At 37.3% G+C, this 24,089-nt stretch overlaps 4 protein-coding genes and 1 long non-coding RNA gene across 6 annotated transcripts; 1 reads left to right on the top strand and 4 right to left on the bottom strand.

Moving 5' to 3' along the window:
* Positions 1–1,769: 1,769 nt before the first annotated feature.
* LOC114538383 (pyruvate dehydrogenase [acetyl-transferring]-phosphatase 1, mitochondrial-like) lies at positions 1,770–4,338 on the bottom strand. Its single transcript, XM_028559562.1, has 2 exons — positions 3,514–4,338; positions 1,770–2,994 (listed from the first exon to the last, which is right to left on the bottom strand). Exons 1-2 carry the CDS (start codon positions 4,262–4,264, stop codon positions 2,381–2,383), a joined length of 1,365 nt encoding a protein of 454 aa, XP_028415363.1. The 5' UTR covers positions 4,265–4,338; the 3' UTR covers positions 1,770–2,380.
* Positions 4,339–5,763: 1,425 nt separating this feature from the next.
* LOC114538384 (NAD(P)H azoreductase-like) lies at positions 5,764–6,964 on the top strand. The gene has a single exon (XM_028559563.1). The coding sequence runs from the start codon at positions 5,867–5,869 to the stop codon at positions 6,749–6,751; it is 885 nt and encodes a 294-aa protein (XP_028415364.1). The 5' UTR covers positions 5,764–5,866; the 3' UTR covers positions 6,752–6,964.
* A 624-nt stretch (positions 6,965–7,588) lies between these two features.
* LOC114538385 lies at positions 7,589–11,315 on the bottom strand (the record flags this gene model as incomplete). The annotated part of the gene is made up of 5 exons (XM_028559564.1): positions 7,589–8,455; positions 8,834–9,017; positions 9,306–9,443; positions 10,168–10,957; positions 11,152–11,315. Coding segments are annotated over 5 exons (1,479 nt in total), but the record flags the coding sequence as incomplete, so codon positions are not given.
* A 55-nt stretch (positions 11,316–11,370) lies between these two features.
* LOC114538393 lies at positions 11,371–13,503 on the bottom strand. 2 transcript variants are annotated; one of them, XR_003688726.1, is made up of 3 exons: positions 13,337–13,503; positions 13,024–13,107; positions 11,371–11,385 (listed from the first exon to the last, which is right to left on the bottom strand). It is a non-coding gene; the product is annotated as an uncharacterized LOC114538393 (long non-coding RNA). The 2 variants fall into 2 exon arrangements; XR_003688725.1 differs by lacking the exon at positions 11,371–11,385 and adding an exon at positions 12,848–12,913.
* Positions 13,504–16,790: 3,287 nt separating this feature from the next.
* LOC114538395 lies at positions 16,791–23,076 on the bottom strand. Its single transcript, XM_028559572.1, has 13 exons — positions 22,995–23,076; positions 22,627–22,774; positions 22,293–22,414; positions 21,726–21,934; positions 21,149–21,341; positions 20,778–20,872; positions 19,917–19,989; positions 19,123–19,348; positions 18,523–18,561; positions 18,275–18,409; positions 17,905–17,992; positions 17,507–17,731; positions 16,791–17,159 (listed from the first exon to the last, which is right to left on the bottom strand). The coding sequence occupies exons 1-8, from the start codon at positions 23,055–23,057 to the stop codon at positions 19,136–19,138; spliced, it is 1,116 nt and encodes a 371-aa protein (XP_028415373.1). The 5' UTR covers positions 23,058–23,076; the 3' UTR covers positions 16,791–17,159; positions 17,507–17,731; positions 17,905–17,992; positions 18,275–18,409; positions 18,523–18,561; positions 19,123–19,135.
* Between the last annotated feature and the right edge of the window lie 1,013 nt (positions 23,077–24,089).

Here is a 24,089-nt window from a genome sequence, read left to right as displayed (position 1 = left end):
CCAGGATACAAACTCATCATCTTTGTACACAGTGAAGAGAAAAAATATGGATCGTCCTTCTACAGCTCAAGCCCCGATAAGTAGTAGCCTTACACAGAGGGTACCAAAGCGAGATATCCTTCCGCAGGAAGAGGGACCTGTTTCCCCGGAGAAAACTCGTCTGCCGACACTATTCATCGGATCCACGTCGGGACGATACACCAGGAAAATATGGAAAAAAGATCGTGACAGTATCAGAACTTTCTTCAGGCAATCGAGAAAAATGTTTTATGGCACTTTTCCCGATAGTGATTGTGCGATAAGATCCATCGACAAATACCTAAAGAAGTTTACCAAAGTTGGCTTCACGCATGTACGTATTATTTACAGCGGTGAGGTGAACAGCCTTGGCAATGATGACAATCGCCTTGTTTTCGACACGGGTAGAGATTTGTCCGTGCGTGGTCTGATCAATTTTGTCCTTGGCAAGGGCATGAGTCTCGATTTGGTGATAGTCAGTCTTCATTCCTTCATCTGGGCCGATGTTTTGGGTCTGAAACTGCATCCTGAACGCTCGTTGACTGTGTACTACCCCGAGTATCTCTTGCCAACAAGTCTTGAAGACTCCAGCGTTGACATGTTTGACAAGACTGGCACGAAAACTCTCAAAACATGGCAATTCTTTAAAGCTACATACAAAACCTGAGGTCGCAAAATTGAGGAACAGAATGTTAAATCTATCTTACTTATAGATAATTCCTTAATTTAGCCTGTACACGACTGAAGACATCCTAGTGTTTTCTAGCATGTCTGCCATGTCAGATGCACAAAGTTCCTGCAGCATTGCATCATTCAAAACGACGTACAGACCGATTTTAGATTGAGTTGTACATACATGCACAAATGAAGAATCAGAATATTTTGCCTCAGAATGCATCGCTGCGCGGTCATAATCTGGACTGCAATGTTTTAACAAGTACATAATTATAAAGACTTCCACTTATCGTAACAATTTTAAATAATGCCGGATCGTGAAAGCTAAGACGTTAGTTTTTAATGCTATCATTCAGCGATATTTTTAACTGACTTCACAGTGTTTAACTTGCAATTGTATTCCGTGTTTAGAAGCCATCCAACAAATTCTAAAGTCGATTCAATCAGGACCTTAGGTGCGACATCTTCACACCCTGAAGTATAAAGATAATCCCTGTTTTGAAACAACTATAAGTTTGCAAGCGCGTTCTGACATGATAGAGTTAAATAGCTAATATATGTATCGTTTTAATTGGATGCACACAGTCTGCTGGGGAAGCGAACCAGTTATATAGAAATGTATTGTATGTTCTAGTATAATTGTAGAATGATAAATTGACATTCGATTAAATTAAGTTAATAGCCAAAGGCTAAAGACCGTAAAAAGTTGTTTTCAGTTCCCGCCATTCATTAGCCCTAGTTTTTGTCACCGATATTGGAGCGATGTATAATGTATTGTCGGTTACAAAGGAAGTGACAAAGCATTTATTTCGCGAGCGATCGCCGCCTACAATAGCTATCGCCAATAATTGCGAAATATGAGAGCCAGTATTGGAAAAATGACATTAATTAGTCACAAAAATGAACCCATGGATATTTTTACTAGTTACCCCATACCAGCGATACCACAGTGCAAAACTAAAAAACTCTTGTCCTTCTACACTGCTTTTCTATTGGGACGAGGAAGCTATAGGGTACCACGTTTTATATTTTTATAACATTGAAAAGATCGTAGGCTGGCTATTTTCTATATGTTTGCCTACTCTGGATATAAGTGAAATAGTTGCAAGCTATAGAACATTACAACTTATATTAGTGTCAACTTCTTTACAGCTAGAGGCTGCGAAACTTTTACTTACACTTTTTAGCAAAGAGAAAAAGTGCCCTTTCTTAAAAATAAAGTTATTTTTCGTGACAAGAAAGCAGAGTAAAAAAAAAGATCTCGGTTTTAACGACTATTTCCCAATAATTGGTGTAGAAGGTAAGTAATGTGAACTCGGCAATCAGACTACACGGTATCGACAACATTGTGCTTTTTAGAATTGTGACCAAAAAAACTAATCATATAAGCAAAAATTGCTTAACTCAAAAACATTTAAAACAACTATTTAAACATTGGTTAATGAATAGAATAGGGTTATCAGTAAGCACTATTCAACAGCCATTTCAAATGGTTATGATAATCACTATTGCATTTGCGCTACATAAGTTGGCTTGTAAACATTCAGGTTTCTGTCCTGGGTCACACAGGAAGCAATGATGTAGGCTGGCTACCAACTAATAATGTTCAAATTTGTAGGTACATAGGCATCTGTGGGTACACAGCCCGTTGGAAATGTTAACAAGTCAACATTACAATATTTCCTAGTTAAAGATTTTTAAAATATACAACAGTGACAGTGATATCATCTCTTACCGCTCTTCTAACATGCTTTGGAGCATTAAGTAATTTGGCCACCTTAACTTCATCATCTCCACCTAATGCTTGTTGTATCAACTGACTAGCAGCATTGAATCGCACCACACTTCCATCCTGGTCATATCCTGAAACATTGCCACTGTCCAAAACATTGCCAACATATTGTACAGCATCATCACTACTCATCATATCCCATAAACCATCACTAGCAATCACTAGAAACTTGTCTTTACTTTCTAAAGTGTGGTGTGCCACGACAGGTTCAGCAGTAAGGTACGGTGGGGTACGATACACTTGTGGAGGAATCACAACCCTGCCATAAACTTTGTTTAAAAATTCCTTATGCATCTGGGCACTCCATTTAAATATGACATCACCAAAGGCCCTGAACGGCATGAGATGCCCAAGCAAGCGGCCATTCCAAATGATTAATTCCTCTCCAGGATGCTCCATTCGTATACGTTCAACCTCTTCATTATTTTGTGCATTTTGATCAAGTGACAAAGAAGTTGCAAGCCATTTTCCATCAGGGGACCTGGACCCAAGAACTGCACGGCAATCTCCTGGCAATAAGACATTTAACATTTACTATATATCATATGAATAAAATACATTAAAGAACCTTTTTTTCTCGTTAAACTGTCATATACATATACTATATTCTGTATTTAACTTTTTTATATTTAATTGACCTTTGCCTTCTTAGCAGTTCCTCCAAATCCAAACTAGTAGTGAAATTGTGTGTAAAAATTTACATTTCATGCTTTTATTTTGTATAGGAAAAAATCAATTTACATACATTGCTGACACTCACAGGGTGCATGCTAACACAGAGTGCAATAATGCATTTCTCTAGAAGCACTGCACTAGACAAATAAAATATCTAGCACATTGGACTAAGAAGCAAGGCATTGTCACATTAAAAATGGTTGGCATAAGCCACATAGAATCTATCCCGGTCAGTTCACTAAGGTATTACATGCAGTACTGTATGTGAAGTTTTGCCCTGATGCACAGCACATTCTTATATTACACCAGAGCTATAAAAGTTCCCTTTTACTTTCTTCTACAGCATATCTTACCTGAATTAGAAACATACAAATCATTATTGTGAATGTAAGCTGTTAAAGCACAAGCACCAGATAAACCCTTCATAATTTTCTCATTGTCATAACCGTTAACCTCAGGCAACGCTTCATAGACAATATCCTCATCGAGTAAGGTATATGCATTTTTCAACTGCTGTTCAACAGTTTGATTGACAGAGTTCACCGTTTCTAGAAATATGTGTGCCTTTGGCCCAAGGATGTCCTTCACATTTTTACTTGACGCTAGATTTTTGTCTAAATGGTTCACCCTAGAAAACGTTTTGTCAAGCACATTTTCAGATTGAAGTGAAAGCGCAGTATAATATGGTAATCTGTTCATGACTTCTTCAGCACATTGCCAGCCGCTGTGCCCATCAAAGACACCAAAAATTAAACCATCTGAAACACGGTACTCTCCATTTCTATCCTCCATGGGATCATTGGATGGCAAATTGTTGCTTTCATAGTGAGAAACAACACCAGAATTCACAGGAATAAACTTCTCGTTTCTCCTTATCTCCACGTGAGGTAGCTTTCGAGATGTCTGAGGATCTCTAGAATTCTTCCACGGTAGGCTAGGACTACTGCTAGATTTGAGGAAACTTGGCACCAGGTAGTGCCACAACAAATTGCTGTACGAGTTACTGTGATAAAATTGATCCTTGCATGTTAACCATACCAAGCCAAACGCAGCAACAACGCCTGCAGCATATGGACGTCTTCTAGCTACTGTAAAACGGGGCATAATGATCTAATTGTGCTTAAAACAAGTCACAAGAACGAAGCCCTTTAGCGAGATTTTTTAGCGCAGTGCGCCATTCCCCCCTTTCGCTATATTTTACATGACGTTTCAGCTTGGCCCGACCAAACGCATCCTCGTTCCCATGGTTGAGTTGATGGGTTGATTGGCAGGTAAAACACCGCAAAGCAAGGTGTTTTACTTCGCCCTGATTGGTACTATTATTGAAACGTCATGAACTAATGAATCTTGATTTCAAATTTTACTATTAATGTTTTTGTACTAAAAATGGCCGATCGGCTAATAACAATGTCTTACACAAACCGAGATTAGTCGTCTGTCGGAGAGTAGTAGCCCTGAACACACACTTAACATTAATAGTAACGTAGGTCTGTTTTGTGTGTTCAGGCTAGTCGGAGCGCAATGTGCTACGCATCCTGCGCCGTATCCAGCAATGTCTGTGGGGTGCCGTGAACGTCAAAGAGGACGTGAAAATACGGAGTAAATGGCGTGCTGCGTCAATATATGACACAATATGGATATGCCAGGGATGCTACTGGTATTCGTCATTTTCACGTCCTTTTGACGTTCACGTGACGTTCACCATCATCGTACTCATTGACTGGAAAACGAAAGAGTTTCTGCATAGAAATTATATAATTACTCAAAATTCTATTCCTCCGTTTGGTACCGGCCTCCCACAGCAGTCTAGAACCCTCTCCGGCCTTAATCACCACACGCATGTTAAACTTCTATTTGCTAGTATGTAACCTCCATGATAAATGTCACCCAAACCAATTATTAAATATATGCATTCACGATGATCGAGATAGCAAGAAAACAATAGGGATGGAGGAATGCATTTGGTTTGACGAAACAACTTCGGCATTGCGTGATGGCAAGCTATCCATATTACAGTAAGATGTTTTATGACGTCTGTGCGGCATCCTATTAAAGAGAACTTAAAATCGACCCTTATTATGGATAAAGATGCAAAAAATAAATACAGATACTAGTTGAGCAAGCATCATAATGACACAACCAAAATCACAAATTCATTAGCTGTCTTTTGCCGGGTGGAAGGGTTCAGAAATCAGACCGGTACTCAAAACAATCATGATCAAGCGACGAGTCCTGTGCCAATTTAGCAAATGCATATAATATTAAACACAAACAAAACCTGGCGTTACACCCCAAAATATTTCATTTTGCACAAATTCATGCCAGTAATGAGTCACGCAAATTTGACTGGTACCGTGTAAAATGGGTCAAGACCAGTATAATAAATGATAAATTAAACAATAAACGCTGTGTCATTATTTGAATGCCGTAACATGAAGCACAAAGGAAAGCTTGAATTAGACCCCAGTACAATTTATTGTTGCACTGTCATGGTGTGCTTGCATGACAGAGCTAGGCAAGGCTGTGCTACATACGTCATAATGACGTCAGTATACTGGTGACGTTCAATTAATCAAATGCTTATATTACTGTAGTTCCTGCTTATCTCTTTAAGTAGCAGTGAACATGAGCATTTTAGCATTGTAAATAACTAGCAACACAACGCAACACCTGCGGCAATAGTTCTGGAGACTTTCCTTGGTGAATATGTCGGTGCGTACAGTATTTGTGATCGGCGCTAGTGGTAATGTCGGTAAAGCCACGGTGAAGGCCCTCTCTGCAAACCACGGAGGGTCTCTTGACATTCGAGCTGGTGTACGAAATCCCGAGAAAGCGTCCGACTTGGATTCCCTTCTTTCAGTTACGGTCGTGCGAGCTGAGATGGGGAAACGCGATGAGCTCGTTGAAATCTTTCAAGGAGTCGACGTATTGTTTATTGTTGTTCCAGGAGCTCCTGATCGCGTGGAGTTGACACGTATAACAGCCGAGGCTGCAAGAGATGCACGAGTGAAGCATATTCTCACCATAGGAGCGTTTGGTAAACCTAACTTGGCACTTACTAGACAAATGCGGGAGATTGAGAATATCATAACCAATCTTGGTCCAAACTATACAATCCTTCGCTTACCCTGGTTCATGGACAACTTTTTTGGCTTCAAAGATACCATACAGAAATTCTCAGCGATCTATGACAGTATAGACCCAAGCAAACGTTTTCCCACCGTTTGTATGGATGACCTAGGTTTAGCCGCAGCAACCCTTATGGCCACTGCTTCTAAAAGGAACGCACACGAGGAATACAGTATGGTAAGCGACAGACACACGTTCCATGACATCGTGAAAGCGTTCAGCGATGCCCTTGGTAAAGACATCACGTACACCCAGCAATCGTACGAGGAAGCCAAAGCAGCGTGGTTACAGATGGGAGCTGTTTCTGAGCAGCAAATTGATGGCTTGATTGAGTACTGGAAAGCAGTAAATGCTGGTGAATACGAGAAGGGAGATAATGATAGTGATTTCACGGCTATCACAGGAAAACAACCAACCAATATAGCCGCATGGGTTCAACGATATGCTAACGTGTTTAAATGAATACTTGGTTTGGCTGAGTACAAAGCCGATGATGGCATTAATAACGTTTCAAATTGGTATTTGAGGTTGTGCTCTCCTGACTTGCAATTCACTAGCTACGTAGATGGCCGTAGGCTAAATTTTAGATTTGCATTAATAATTATAGATATTCTTGTCTATTTTACAGTGTGATTTTTAGGGTGTTTTTGGTACGTATAAATAAATTTGCCATGTATATGGTTCACCTTAATGTGTTTATGAGATTAATATAATGGCTGGAGTAGCATCACTTGCAAAACTGTTATGCTCCACTGGATCCAGTTACATTTGCACGACACTTGTGAAAGTGTTTGCGTTTCTATTACTAAAATTATCATATTTCATAAATCATACCCAAGCCCCTTCGGTCGGAATCTTCCAGGGGGGGAGAAGAGAATAGCATACCCGGTGTTAAGCTGGTTTTCCACTTGCGATATTTTTTGCGCGAAGAGACTTTATTCTTTTGTGTTTTGGCAATTCATTCTAGCTGGTTGCAATTGACAGCTCTGAATAAAAATATAATCGCGCGAAAATTATCGAGAATTCATTGGCCCAATTATACAGGGTGTATCAACCCCGATACTACGTATACTTTGTAGCGTATATAGTATATGTTAAGCATGACAGCAACGACAGCATTGCGCGTAAATTATGATTAAAGAACGTTAAACTGCTTTCCTTTTCGTAGGGCTTTTAATCCATAGAGATTTTTTCGGCAAACCTTAAACGTGTGCGATGCTAGAACGAATCTAATGAAGCAATATGCATATTTTATCTGAAACTTCTTTCGACGAATAATACCATAATTGAAAAACGCTGTGATGAATACAATTTTATTAAGTTGTCAACTTAAAATGCATCAACGTGCTAAATTATTTATGGTACGGGTGAAACCCTAATGTTTGCATATGCCTTGTTCGTTGACAATTCCGTGTCATGAACTTAATTATTCTTGGTTATAGAAGAAAAATACAGAAGCTGTTACACCACACAGCAACAAAACAACCATGTTCCTTTGAAAACTTGCAGCATTATGACCCAGAATTCACCGGTCACCTTCTACCAATACCTTGCAACATTAATTCCCTAAACCCAAAACTTCTGAGACAGTCCATCAATATAAGCAAATATACTTTAGTACGTAAATTCTTTCCACGCATAGGAATGTCTTCAAATTTTTACAATCAATAACAACTTCGACCAAACATTATGTCTTCGTGTGTCCTAACTCGTCTAATACCAATGGCCAATGAAAGGTCGCTAAAACCTAATCTGCATGTTGGCAAACAGGACCAGCATTTCACAAACTGCACAGATGTTGAAATTGTGTACATTCAATAAGAGCATACTAAACACTGCCAGCTGTTTCCAGGTTTTCACATTGAAATAATGACCACGGACCGGCGAAGTGTAAGAAACCACGTGTACACAACATTGCCACTAAAAACACGCCTGTTTGTAGGCAATACCAAAAAAAATACGCCTAGGAAACCCCGCCATTGGCTGAACTTGGGGATGATTCGATCCCACCCTCGCTGGTACTGCTCGAACGACGAGATCTTTGGGTAACAACTGTTGTTTTCATCATTTCGTTAAGAACCAGTTGAGAAGCACACCACACTGCGGTTCGACAGCCACGGGTTTTCACAGATAGATCTCGCACGGACGAAATAAGAGAGATGATGTCTACATGAAAATTAAGGAGAATACATGTACCTTAGCCATCGCGAATACCTTAGGCTACCACATGCATGTATGTGAACACATCAGTTTATCATGTATTGCTCAGGTTATCAATTTCTCAAGCTAGCATGAGCACCCTAGTCCATCATCCTGAACTTACTATGCATGAGCACCCAGACTCATAAAAACCCCAATATATCATGATTATCAATATGTACAGATGAACCTCAAGTCTATCACGAACACCCCAGTCTATATAGCTACATGTATAGACACCTCATTTTACCAGTTTGCCATGTCTACCATGAATATACTAGTCCTTAAATTGAGTTATGGCATTTTTGTATTAGGTACAGGATTAAGCATGAGAAGAACTCTCACCTCTTCCATCAGGCGAGCGCATACCAGTCACACTCTTATGCCTTCCAGTAGCTACATTGATCTCATCCTTACGAGACGACTGCAACCGACGTATACACGCCATCATATCATCCACACTTTCACTTATATTTATGTTTAAAGGAGAATGTCTGATACGCTCGATTCTTCCAACAAGAGCTTCGACCTAAATAAACGCATTTTTAAAGATTGGTGAATTGCAACAAAATATTTCAGGTGACTGAATACCTTTAAAATTGTTGATGTCATATATAGAAGTTGTCGATTTGTTGATGAAAGGGAAATTGTTATTAATTACCATCAGAAGGTGCACATGGCTGAAATGTGCATCTAGTTTTCTGCACTACTAAAATACACACTGAACAGGTTACGGGGAAACTCTGAAAGATACAGTTTATACCCCAATCACCCCATCCATATTTGCCAACATTTATTATTGAAGGTGTGGTTGTACCTTTGCATGTTCCTTTTGTACATCAATTAAAAGTTTGTCGACACGGGATGGACTGTGATGTAATCGCCCAGTGGATACGTTGACACAACCTGATGAAACTCTTCTTGTTGGCCAGAATTTGCTGATATCAACTTCCGCCTGAAAATGATAAACTTTGTTCAACGGTTTGATAAGCAAACACACAATCGTATGAACTGTACGTGACAACAATGGCAGGTTACAGGATAATTTAAACTGAATATTCTGTTTATCGTCCTTAATTTAAAAACAGCATCCATCCGCCTTCAAAGCAACTGGCCACAGCTCTTTTAATAACTGTCGATTTCAAAGTTTGAAGAACATTATTATCGCGATTTTTTTCTTTATTTAGCTAAAAACTGAAGTCTTTCTCAAGTGAACAGGGCACTAAGGGCAGTTCTACTGCTGTCCTCTTTCTTTACTCTAACTTTCCGAAAGCCACCCCCGCTTCCCAATTTCTTTTTCTTGTTCATTTGCAACCCATGCCATTGTAATTTACTATTAGCCTAAAGTTGTCTTTAGTTGTGAGCTGTAAGTTGACCTTACCCAAGTTACTACAATGATGGCCTTACCCAAGTTACTACAATGATGCTGGGCTCTAATTTAATCATACTTAATTCACCTGCAACCCTTGCCATTGTAATTTACTATTAGCCTAAAGTTGTCCTTAGTTGGGAGCTGTAAGTCGAATTTACCCAAGTTACTACAATGGCACTGGGCTCTTATTTATAATCATACTTAAGATTACATTTCTCGGCGTGAAAATCGCTCGTGAATATAGCATTTTTAGGTAATAACATTTAGAATTATTAACCACTGCGCCTAAAAACAAACTTGAACATACCTTGCGGCGTTCCTTTTCAAGATGCCTGAGTTGTTCATAACACTGATCGATCCTTATGTGGAGTTCATTGCTTGGATTGTGTTTCGGATACGAGGAACCCGTGAGACTTTCCTTCCCACGACCTATCCACGAATCATCGTCGGATTTACAGGAAATGGATCTTTGAAAGGGTATAGGCTTGCCCTGGTAATCCGTCATTTCGCATCCTTTCCACGAGGTGCAGTATCCGTTCTTGAGCTGTTGCGTCTCACCCTCTCCCTTTTCATAGCCGCTACCCAACTGTCCATTCTGTGGCCATGAACCACTGAGACACACCAGACCTACAGATGGATGCGCTGGCGATACCCTGCTGAAGTCAAACGATCCTCCCTGATCTACGAGCTCACCACGACGAGCGTTTTCGGAGTCGCTCAAATGCGTCCAATCGTCATGAACGGTGGGCGAGCAGTACTGCGGATTGAAGAAGCTACCGTTTCCAAGACTTTCAACCGAGGATGACATTTGCGGTGAAGGAAGGCTTTCATAACCGTTGATGAAAGGAGTGCCATTTTCGCTTCTTCCCAAATACGCCACGGGAGATGATGAGGGAGATTGGATGACCCAGCCATGTGGTGGTACGGGACTCGGGGAGGTAATTGGGGTGTTTAAGGAATTGTTGTGGTTTACATCAGCGTTGTTTTGCCAAATATGCTCACCGGGAAATGACGAAGATTGATGTTCAGGCTTAGAGGTATAATCTGGTGATGGTTGAGGACTTGGAGATGGCCAAGATAGGGAGGATTCGCTAGGCCTGGATGACACAAAAGTAATATAATAAACAATTGCAGAACATTTTTAATGAGGCTTGTGTATGTAGTAGGTAATGGTTGCCCCTTTTCCCTGAACTGTTCTGTTGAAAATTTATGGTGTACTGAATTTTCAGGAGAAAACCATTATAGTATATTAAAAAATGTGAATAAATAAAAAAATAGTATTGAGACGCACCTTGTAGGGTCGACTGTGAGTGGTAAGAATGTTTCAGCTGAAGAAGTGTTGCTTTCTTCAAGGTTAAAAATGGTCTCATCATCAAGAACCTTGGAAAGCAGGTGTAATGCAATGTGTTGTGACGGAGGACCAGCAGGACCATATACACTCTCGCCATTCACTATTTTTCATCCATAATTTGGACGTCAGCAAGATTCTCTGTGATTTCTTGCTCACTTGTTTAACATCTGCATTCTTTTTTCAAATGAACAATTTCAAAAATCAATAACCATTACAAAGAAAGAGAAGGTTGCAATAGAAAGAGCATACAAGTCTTTCATGTTCACAATAAGAATCACACAAGGCATAAAATAATACATAAGGTAAATTTAGATTTAAAATATAAAATTGACAGTTAACAACATGACTGTGTGCAATGTTTTGTCAAAAAAAATCACCTAAAATAAGAGTGTGAAATATATACGAGGAAGAAAAATAATGGAAAACAAAGCAAAGATAAAATGAATTTGCACCACATTGCATACTTTTACTGCGCTAAATGTGATTCACAAATTAGAGGGCATTTACTGAATAACTATTAAGACAAAAATAGGCAGGTGCTTTTATAATACTGACAGGCTTCATTTCAAAAATAAGAACACAGGATATGTGTGGATGGAACAAAAAGGATTAGTAATAGTATATATAGATTTTCCTAATAACAAATATCCATGCATATTTCAAATTGATGGTAGTATCAATCAGACTTGAATTTAAGAAATGATCTTTCCCCCCAAGGATTAAGATAGCCAGGCAGTGACACCGTACAATAGGCATTTCAGGTATATTGTATAAAGTATCTGCAAATTGTAATCCTATATAGGATATATATAGCATATTGCATGCCTCAAAAGATACTCATGAGGATAATTTGAGATCAATAGTTTTCTTTGGAAACACAAAAATTGGAACATATGATTTGAAAGTTTGATACCTAAGCCTACACGATCATGGGTCAAATATTGGTATCCACGACTTTATAAAGACAACTAATTTGCTGAAACATTCCTGAAAAGCACAATTAATTAATACATATAGCCCTAAAATATTACAACTGAATGCAAAGTTCAATTGCTCTTACTCCCGTTTTCTGGCTAAATTTACCCTTTACTATGTATGGTATCAAAGTTATTTACATACTATGCTCTTTCAAGTGAGTTACTAGAGTATTTGGTAAGTGTTAATTTGAGACATGCACAGCTGTTTCATGGTGACATAAAATACCTATATATAAAGTGTACAAACAAATTGCCATGTGTAAAGTAACTTGAAAAAGACATAACAAGAACATATACTATGTAAACAAAGTCTTACAACCTCTAGGGTAAATTATACAAAGGATTATATCAGATAACACCATGACATTGACTGCCATTAAATAGTAAACAGTAAACAATAAAATCAAATTTCATTATATTCAGTTATCAGACCATTAAAGTGGTTTTAACATATTGCTTCGTATGAAAGAATTTTCATGTAAAATGGCTGCGAATTAAATATATTGAATAATTACTAGTTTAAAACCCTGATTCTCAATGCATGCAAGACAATGTGTATATTACATTAATACCGTAGTAAAACTTCGAACAGAAAGTTCCCGTCAAACTAAATTACGTAAAACGTGATAACATTTCTAACGAGAAGAACTAACTTTACCCCAAAACAGAAGCTGGGAGACACGACTATATTTTCTAAATATGCTCAGTGAAACAACAAACTGAAGCTGTGAACGAGGTAAAACGCGATTTAATATTTGGAAGCAAAATTTCTGAGATCGTGATATATTTATTCTTATTAGACCAAAACAACACAATAAAACCCATAAATGTTTACCTGTGCCAAGTAGCTGTTCAATTTCTCTGGTGTACTTAAGTTCCACTTCGGCACAAATGGCTGAGCAGAAGGATTTGGTATAAACTAGACAATTTAGACAACAATATTTATAAAACTTTCGCTTTTATACATAATAACATTACCAAAGAAAGCAGCCGTTCTTTCGACACTATTATCCGCGAAGTCCACGGCAAGAGTACTGAGTTTTCGGGCCGACATGAAACAAGTTATTCTGTTATTTGTATATACAGAATAATAGATTTGTGCATGTATGCTTTCCAGGCTGAGTCCCAGTACAAAACCAGATACAAACCTTCGATTCTGAGTCGCCTGTTCGCGGTGAATAGGTTTTAGAACTAACTTTTTCTATTCTCTCATTTTGGCCCATCTCATTGTGGGCGGAAAACGCCATTATATTTCCATCCCGGCATTATTATTGCTTGTTGTATTTTGTGATCAAGCTTTTGTAAAGGAAATTCTCGTCGATCGAAAACTGTTTTCAGCGATGTTGCGTCACTGAAGGCCTGGAGCGAACCAATAGAAATCATGAGAAGTATCCACTGAGAAATTATCACGGCTACTGAGATCACGGCTCAGAAAAACTAAGATGTACACATACACTGAATGTGGAAGTGCTCTTTTTATCAGTTATATTTTTATCAGTTATACATGCAGTGTATCAAAAAATTTCAACACGCTATTGTAAGTGAACCATTGAGTCTATAAACGAAATTTTTACACATTCGGAGAGATCAGGCTCTTAGCTATTGGATGATATGTTTTTGAAACCAAATGGTCAAAAAGCTATATGAGGCGGATACAAAATTTTACTTAGAATTGCATATTTTTACCTTCGTCCTTTGCGAGTTTTAACTGAAACCATTGAAATTCAAGCAGCGACATGTTTGTGATTTTTCTATTGTTATCCCCTGCTTTAATTACGCTCGGCCTCAGAGGTGCCGGAAAATACGCGCGATTCTGACCAACATTTTTATTGAGCCTCGTATTTTCTCATTTTTACCCCATGAGCAAAAACATGTCATTGATCTTTCCGAATGTGAAACAATTTCGCTCATGGATTGAGACATTAAATAGTTCTTGAATACTAGCCCGCCGAATTCGGATTTTTTATACACCTGGTACATGTATGTATCGAGTTTGTAAATTTGTATTCTCAAAGTCATTATCAAGCCAATGTAAAATAAGTTTGAAATATCGCCGGAGCATGTAATTTCATTATGATTGTCTGCTGAAGGTTATTCAACGGATACGAAGATCAGATAAAAATCGTTTCAAAGGTTGTAAATTTCACTTCGAGATATTTCGTCTCTGAAACGGAGCTGAAAGCCTTTATGTTTGTAAAGCCTTGGCGGACATCCGGCAATATTCACTTTTGTTTCTCCGGTATAACGGCAAAAATTAATATTAACCGAACAATAACCTTAATTAGTGCCAAAAAAAACACATGAATACTTCCGATCATAAGACAAATTCGCAAATTGGACACACAGCCATATTTTTACTCATCATCCGCATTCTATCCCTTGATCCGCATTTTATCCTCTCATCCGCATTTTAACCCCTCATCCGCATTTTATCCTCAAACCCGCATTTTATCCCCTCATCCGCATTTTCCTATCCGCATTTTTTCATCCGCATTTTTTCATTCGCGAATGCGCGAAACGGATCCTTCCATCCAAGGTTTGATTGAACAGGTCAAATTTGCTCTCTAATTGCGCAATGTCCTTATCCAGCATGTCGATTATCTAAAATATAACGTAGATAGATATAAGAGTAACGTGTCGATTATCTAAACCGCAAAATAGATAGATAATAGAGCAACCAATGAATCAGCTTACACCGTTCAGGGGGTGGCCACTATAATATATACCTAAGATTATTGCACTACGTACGTTAATTTTCCCTTATTACCAACAATTAACGCTCTCTGTATAGCAGCACATGCAGGCACCTTTCACACTGTAATGACTATATCGAACTTGTCACGTAATTATTCCTTGTTGTTTAGAGTAGTTTAATCATATTTGTTCCTTCACAGTTTTCGATTTATTTAACAGTTATCGATTTGCTGGAAAATCTGGATTATAACAGCCGGGATATAGAATACAAAAGATCGTTACTGAAACTCGTTGCAGTTAAATGTTATTAAAATCCCCGGTGAACACTGGACATATAATACAATAACGGATATATATAGGTCTAGACGTAAACTAATCTCACTAGCAAAAATTCAAATTCAATATACTTAATTAACTGACATATTTGCATGCAGGTTTTGTGCATGGACATGTGTGAATTAGCCATTTTCCAAACGAGCAGGGTACTGGGTGTTGTCGCGAACTGCAAAGCACCTATGGACTGTTTGGAGGGACAAATTATTTCAGAGTTATATTTCCTGTCCCTCCAAACAGTCCATAGTCATAGATGCAGCGGTTCGCGACTAGACCCAGTGTCCTGATCGATTGGAAAATGGCTAATTGTTATATATTGTTCGAATACCAATCTAATTTGAAATAAGTTTCTAAATGCATGCGAACGACAAACCACATTGCAATATAATTCACCAGCTATAAAGGAACCAGGACCCAGTCTCTTTAATATATTCACAGCAACTGGCCAGCCCCCTTGGCATGATCGGTACTTATATTTTAAAAGATTGTTAAATGCATTCTTCAGTTTATAATATGACGTCATATAATACTGTTTCAAAAAGATCGCAGCGCGTACAGCATAGTGCATTGTCAATATCAACGTCATCCGTCGAATAAATGCATGTGGTCGAATATTACAGCAGACCTCTCAAGTCCGGGAGACTCCCGGTATTAAGCTAATTCTCCCGGCCTCCCGGTAAACATTCATACTCTCCCGGTAAATCGGTAATAAAGGCTCAGAAGCAATTTCGTTTTAATTTAGTCTTGTCGTCTAACAAATTTAGTGAAAACGTTATATAAATTATAGATAACATTTGACAAGTTTTACGCACGAGGTCGTTCAGCCTTGTGTGGCCGGGAAAATTTCGACTTCGTGTAAATCACTGAGTACTGTGTCTGTAAATCTGTTCAATTTGATTGCAACTGGGGATATCGAGGGATATAACCATGAAAAATACTTTGGACATGCGTTTAGGGATTTTAGGGATAATTTGGGATGGCTGAATTGATGGCGTAACACGTTTTTTTAAGTACTTCAATCACTGTGTGAACCTCCAGGTTTTTTCTAAAAAATTCAGGTTTTGTGTGTTCCTAGAAATCAAATGTCAAGGTTTTTAGTCTGCTGGGGTTGAGAGGTCTGTTACAGGTCTATGATAAGTTTATAATCTAATCCAAAGCATGCTCACAAATATTTGAAACCGCTCAGTTATATATTGTTATTGATTGATATAATAGCATTTATATTCCGTGCGACCGCATCAAGAACTTTAAATTCACAAATTACGTACCTATAAAACTATTACTTACACAAACTATGCATGATTCGCATGATATGACATCAGGCTTTTTACTACCGCGTAATTTTGTTTCGTAATTTAGTAACAGGGTTTTTAACAAGTTAGAACTGCATCGTCTGCATGGTTTTACATCTTTCATCTTTTAACAGGGTTTTACATAGCCGCCATCTTGGTATACCACGTACTCAAACTGCGCGATCATGCTTATGCATGACCTTCTAAAAGAATAATACGAAGCGCCGAATAAAATTAAAATGCCCAGAACTTTTATTTAAAAACTACAAACACTTTGATTACAATTACTTTCTTAAGCTAATTACACGCAAAATTAGCTGAACTAATGTCACACATAATAATAAACTTCAACTTCAGTGGGAGTGAAATAGTAACTACCAGCCAATAGTGCTTTGGTATTACTGTTGCCATAACCGTAGCCAGATGGAGGACGGTAGGTGTGACCAAAATTTGAATATGAATTTCTGTTCTTGTTAGCATTGCTTGAGATATATATCATGTCCGCCACCAAACGTTGGTCCATATGACGGGTTTGTGTAAATTGCATTGCTGCTGTATCTGTAGACGTCTGATCTGAATGGACTCAAGTTGTATTTGTTGCGCAGGGAGAAAACGTAGCTGCTCGAGCTTGATCGGTAACTACCACTGGACCCTAAAATTACAGATAAGTTCCGATTACCGCGAGGTTTGGTAGTCCATGGTAAAGAATATTAATATAAGCTGGGCTAATTCCAACTGTGGGTGTTGACCTATATAGATTAATTTTGAATTACGGTGCTTTCGCTGTTCAACGTCCTCGAGTAGCATTCCTCGACTCATGTCTGATCAGGAAGCAGAAATCAGAATATGCCATATGGAATGATGGAGTTAAAATATCGTAAATTCATCTAAAACCACCCTGTCAAGGTGCCTTCCTTGTTTCCAGTACCTCGATCGTAATTATAACATAGCCTAAATGCCTAATGTATATGAATTAGCATTCTTTTATACTGAACTTACCACCCCAATAATAAGGTGAGTATCCACCGAAGATGTAATTCCCAACTTTAACCAAAGTGATTGTTTTCCCTCTATAGTCACATCGCGAATGAAACACATGAGAATCCCAGCCATCCAGTGAAGCTCTCCAACAGCATCTTAGATTATTAAACGAAAACCATGCTTTTAACTGCTTAAGAAAACTTTCAGGTTGACCATTCAGGACTGTGGAAGCCAAAATATAACCTAAGAGCAAATAATATTATATGCATTTGGACCCTGTTCACCCTATATACCGGCAAAATTTGAAAACGGTACGAAATTCTGTACAAAATTATGTAGTTATTTTCCGGAATCATCGACAGTTATTGCCTTCAGCCTTGAACACTTTACTTACGTGAGTGTATTAATGTACTTACGTGAGTGTATTTTGTTATTCAAGGTTTTATTGAAACTGTCGAATTTACTCTCCAATTTCGCAATATCTTTATCCAATATTTTGATTATCTACAATCAAAATTTGTGTAGAAATTCTCAATTGAACATCATTAACTAAATGATAAAATATCAAAAATAATTTTCCAAATTTACAGTTTTTTGTAGTTTAATTTTATGTTTATTGTGTGTGATATATGAATATGCCATTGGAACATGCAACACTAAACATGCATCTACTAGCTCATGCAGCCTATATATATAAATAGCTATCTGTATCTTCAGGTATCAAATTATAGGTGCATGCGCTATATATGCTCCTGCATGCATGGATATCATAAAAAGCATCCCAACCTTCTTTTCCTCAGCCAACGCGTTTAATTTATTATCGCCTTGAACGTAAAGTTTGTTGTTGTCTTTCCTGTACACTATCATTCCTTCGACACTTGGTATTTTCTTTGCTGTTGCATTGTCCGGAACAACCAACATCTAAAAAACAAAAGTAAATATTATATTCTGAGTTAGGCCCTATATACTTGGACTACATATATATAACCTGCCTTTCTCATGGCTTTAGTTCGATACAATATAAACTAACTTACTCCTTCGTAGTAAAGAGCCTTGCCTTTCGCACAGCGTCCCTGTTAATTAAGAAAACGCACAAGACAGTAATGAGTAATCATTACAGCAGTGAATAGTTACTTGCATGCACATACAGCCAATTGCAAACACTCGCTATTATTCGGCAGCTTCGACTAGAACTGGATTCTAAACTAAATGGATTCAAAATCATTCATGCTGATTTAACCGAGAAAATCATAATGTTTTGTCATACTTTAACATATTAAATAAAACATAATATTATATGACTAGAATATTTCATTGATCCATCAACTAAAATCAAGCATTCTGATTGGTTCCTGCATGAGCAGTCGGTAACCAACAGTACGGACCGGCCAGGTTTCTCTTAACCGTTTTTAGTCATATAATAAATAGTTTATTGACTGAGCTTGTTCGGTCCGTACAGGAGGAAAAGCAAGCGAAAAAAGAACTCGACCAGTATCCTCCTGTATGGACCTCTCGCTCAGTCAATAACATATATATACAAATCGTAAACAACTAGATGCATGATAACATTTTCGCGATCGATTTGACAGACTCTTAACACTGCATGCATGTGTAGCTATATTTGAGCGACAAACCTTCTTTGGTAATTCATTTCCACCGAGAAGTTTGTACCACACAGAAGCGCCATTTTCGATCACTTTGTAGTCCATGCATGCATTTAGTCCACAGTTTTGTCGGAAGAACAGATCTCACCCAGAACCAAGTGTATACAGTTTCTCGGACTGTTCCACCATTTCGTGAATCACATTCTTTGAAGCAATAGTTCTTCGTTCCATTCTTTGGTCCGTAGCATCCGCAACACTGTGCAAATGTATGAAATTGAAAAAGCTGAATATGTTGTGCATAATAATACTATACATATATCGGGAACTAAGAGGGAGAGTGGGAGCAAAAAAATCTATATCTATACTGCTTTTAATATATACATGCACTTCATGTATGATCCCGAGGGAGATAGTGAGTTTTGTACTAACAGTTAAGTGTTTTGTTATATAGGAACAAAAACATACATGTTACACAACAATTTCATGTAAAAAAAGCCACTTTACTTTGTTATGACAAGAAACGGGCAACAATTTTTCACTTGTTTCCCTGGCGGGAAACATTGCATTTATTTATATTCATGTGACTACGAATGAACCAATCACATTTAAAATACACAGCACCTATACAACAATTTCGGTTATAAACTCTCCAGTAAAACACTACAGATTTGCAAGTGAGTACATACACATTTTACGGTGTTGACTTGACGATCGTTAAAGAAGAACTTTAGCTACATCTTAGTGGTCTTACATCATGAGATGAGAGACGCTGCTTTTGAGAGAGATTGAAATGAAGTGCTTCATGAAATGTTAAATGGACAAACCTGGCCATTGTCGCAACCAATGAAAGCGGTCGCTCCGTAATTTATTCCGGAAATCCTGTTCTTTGTGCTGTAGCTATAAAACAAGACGCGAGTGTAATTGTGTAAAGAATACATAAGTAAAATTGTAATAAAAACAAACAATGCACGATTGCACACTTACTTAATAAGGGGAATATTATAATATATAAGTGGTGTATGATTTGCACTGAATGCGCTGTCTACCGCATTGCTATGTAACTCTTATAAAAACATCCAAGTCATTAGGCGTAACCAGGACATAAACTTTGAAGGAGAGGCAAGCGCAATAAAGGGGCTTCGTGCACCATCCCTTCATATAAAAGGAATAGATCAAATTAGATCATTTATCAACTATATATATTTGTTGAAAGTCCGACTTCTTAATAGACCTTTTCGATAATTATATACGACACAACATTATCATTAAAATTTAGAACCACCGTAAATTAGATGGATTCGAGTTTACTCTCACAATTTGGCTATGTGCAAAAATACAAAACATCCTTCTTCAACACATGCATGAAAAAGAATTTTTCATTTTCACAAATAAGTATGAAAGTATGCCATAACGCGGGAACGAGGCTCGCGGTCTTGGCCCCTGAGCCTCGTTCTCATGTTATGGCTTATTTCCAGAATTTATTGGTCAAAATAAAAATCTTTTACATGCATGTGTTGAAGAAGGATGTTTTGCATCTTTGTACGTGGTTCGTGAGAGTGAAACTTGAAATCCATTTCATTTAAGGTGGTTCTAAATTTAAAACGTTGTGATGTTAAAATGTTGTGAGGTAATTAATGTGACGTAAAGGTCTATTCGCACATATGTAAGTATAAAAAATGTTTTACCTGAATGCCCCAGAGTAGTCGGTTTGAAGAGGAAATTTGTGATGAAAAGCAAATCCCCAGCGACATGGCCTTTGCAAGCAATAATTCATCCTAGCCTGATATAGAATAATCCGTGCTTTATTTTTTTGCTTAAATCATCATTCAAAATCTCAACGTGCTGGAAAGAGGAATTGATGTGAACTATCCCAAAACAAAGTATTCAAATTAACTAAAAAATTTGGTTATACCTTTCGGAAGGTTTGTATGCATGCAATAGGAATTGTGAGTTCACACACTGAAAGTATACGGATGATGATTTGATCGTCGAAAATACTAAAAATGCATGCGCGTTTATTTGACTTGCAACAACAACTAAGTCTAAGACTACGCACCCATCCAAATTGTGTCTTTGCGTTATGAGCCACGCCAAATTTCGAGCAACGAAAGTTTCGCGTTACGACGGTATCGGTTAATAAATTTTTCACAAACTGTACGTCTCCTATTCCTGGCGACGATTTCTTACATCCTCCTTTATTTATGATCATCAAATTCTTAAGTGCTCGTGGTTTTCGAAGTCTATAGTACCTGCATGAAGAAAACCATATAGAAATTATACATCAATATCACAATATGTATAAACTACCAATATATATCATTTTTGATACGTATACATGTTTTTAAAGCTCAACTTAACCTTTCATAGAAACTTACTTCACTGCAGATTATCAAAAATATGTGCTTGAAATATTGCTGATCTTATTAACAATATGTTACAGGGAAATGTTTGCGATAAGTAATGTATAAAACTATATAAATTATATAAATGATAGTAAGATAAATAATAGTATATAGTAAGATAAATAATATATTAATTTCCTTCTGTGAATATTCGAGTTTGCATTCAGTTTGCATTCGAGATGCATTAATTTTTCATTTAATTATAGATGGTATGGGAAAATTTCCACATACCAATGTGCCTTTGTTGCCTCAAATTTTTCCTGACTTGAAACTTGAACTCTAAAATCAATGATTGGTGCATTGCCCAATGAGCTTATCCAATGAGGATCGCCAAATGGTTCAACTGGAGTGTTGCTGGAAGGAACAGTCCAGGTTATCGATGTATTCTTGCGACCAACCAAATAGAAACCCCCTCCGTCGGTAGTCATATCACAATAAACCTTTCAATATATAAATGCATGTATTTTAAATATTAATGTTTCATCATACTTCAGTAAAGTCGAAGTTCACACAAGCTTTCGATTGACTCGGTATACTTTCCAGCTGTATCACAATCTTTTTATAAAATTATGGCCGGATGATATTTAATATACTATCCAAAATGTTATCATAATTGTCCCAAAATTCTGGCGTCTTAACATCTATCAGGAAAAGCTATACTTCTATACTCTGCTGACAACTTAATTGACATAAGTAGCTATACTATACAAATCCGAATTAAAAAGAACTGAATTATCATCGTTACCAAACTGTCGGATTTGTACTGTTTATCTAGTTTATTTTAAGTGAAGTACATACTTTTCTTGGTATTTTGTACCCAAGTGTGATCCAGTAAAAACCATCTTTAGCCTTCGGGTCTTTGTTCAATATGCTGGTGCAGTCGTAGGCTGGACTGAAAAATTCACCTGTTGGACTAGATCCTATAATGCAGGTACTAAATTTTATGACAGTTAAAATACCAGTGAAGCATGCATAACTTCAGCTTATAAATAAATTTAGTAAAACTGATTTTTATATTTTGTATAAGCAATATAGTGTATTACTCGTTAACATACGTTAAGATTTAGTTATAAATGTTGTCAACGAGATGATTCCAGTTTGATACATAATATTGTATATATAAAATGTATACCATCCAATGTTCTCCATCCAAAAATTCCATCGTCGTTTGTACAGATCAGGAGTTTATGTTTCTTTTGTCGATCTCGAACCACCATAACCTGACCATTGTTCTTACTTGAACATAATCCAGGATTGTTTCCCCTGAGTTTCTTGATTTTCTTGAAAAATAATAAAGAGATCATGGTACAAAATTAACTTTTAACGGTTAGCTTACAATCAATACAATGCATATATAAATCCATGCATGCATTCATGTATACGTAAAAATAATACATCTAAAGGGTATAGAATCAGAAATACAAATTTGGAATGTATATGCATGGTTAATGCAAAAGAAGAAAATGCAAAAGCTAATGGACAACAAGTCTATATATTTACCGCGGTAACAAAAGTTGTTAAAATCACCAACAAGAATACCGAAAAGATTAACCAAGTCTTCATGTTGTCTTCCCTTCAGCAAGGCAAATACCAGCAAACCTGCAATGACTCTAAGGATTTCATTCTCCTTATTTGTAATGGCTGTAAAAGACAGGAGCTGAAACGAAGACAGAAGACGATTCCTACAACAATAGCGGCTAAATTTCATTCGATTTCATTAACATGAACAACACTTAATTAAGCGCGGTATTAATTCACACCAGGATGAAAGAGATGCTCATGCAGTGCATTATGATACTTCATCGGGAGTTTTAATCCTATATAGAGAGAGAATAATACATGGATTTGCGGAAATATGCAATTTATTTCGAGTGTTGAGAACGATATCGAAGGAATGAGCACAGTGAACGAGTGAGTCATCTTTCTCAACACGAGAAATAAATTCCATATTTCCTAGCATCCATGTATTATTTTGTTTACTATATAATAAAAAACTGGGCTTTTTGAACAGTTTTTTATCCCCCTTCCTGATTCCAGATCGGTGGATCAAACACGATAATCGCTCATGTGTTATTATCATGAATATATCGCACATGCGTTATTGTCGCTTTTCAAAATTGCGGATTCGTTAATAAAACACTGCATATTATATATATAAATAACAATAATCGCTGTGAGGTCAGTTAATTTTACTGATAAATGTTTGTAAACTAAGTGGGTTTGAGTTGTTGATGTATAATAATAACGTTTTTGGGTAGGTAAACCTGTCTGCCTTTTCTTACACATGCATTATTTCATGGGAATTAATTTGGCCTATGTTATTAAAATATGATTGTTGGTATTAAATTTGCGACGCCGAAATATTTCAGTAATGCTAAATCCATTCCTTCAAACGACGAAAGATATTTTTAAAAACATAATAATATAGTGTTTTATATAGGGCGGAGGTGGTAATAAAATGTTCAACTGTACGTAATCTATATTAATTTCATAAACTCCTATAGGACCTGTCACAACATGATTGCATGAATTTCAACCTGTATGCATCGGCATGTCTAGCTGTTTTATTATTCGGAAAAATGGGCTGGTATATAT

This window comes from Dendronephthya gigantea, unplaced genomic scaffold (genome assembly GCF_004324835.1).
Source record: "Dendronephthya gigantea isolate DGI-Jeju-01 unplaced genomic scaffold, DenGig_1.0 000181F, whole genome shotgun sequence".
NCBI lineage: Eukaryota > Metazoa > Cnidaria > Anthozoa > Malacalcyonacea > Nephtheidae > Dendronephthya > Dendronephthya gigantea.
The sequence above is the reverse complement of the archived record's forward strand: the minus strand, read 5'-3'. Positions and strand labels throughout refer to the sequence as shown.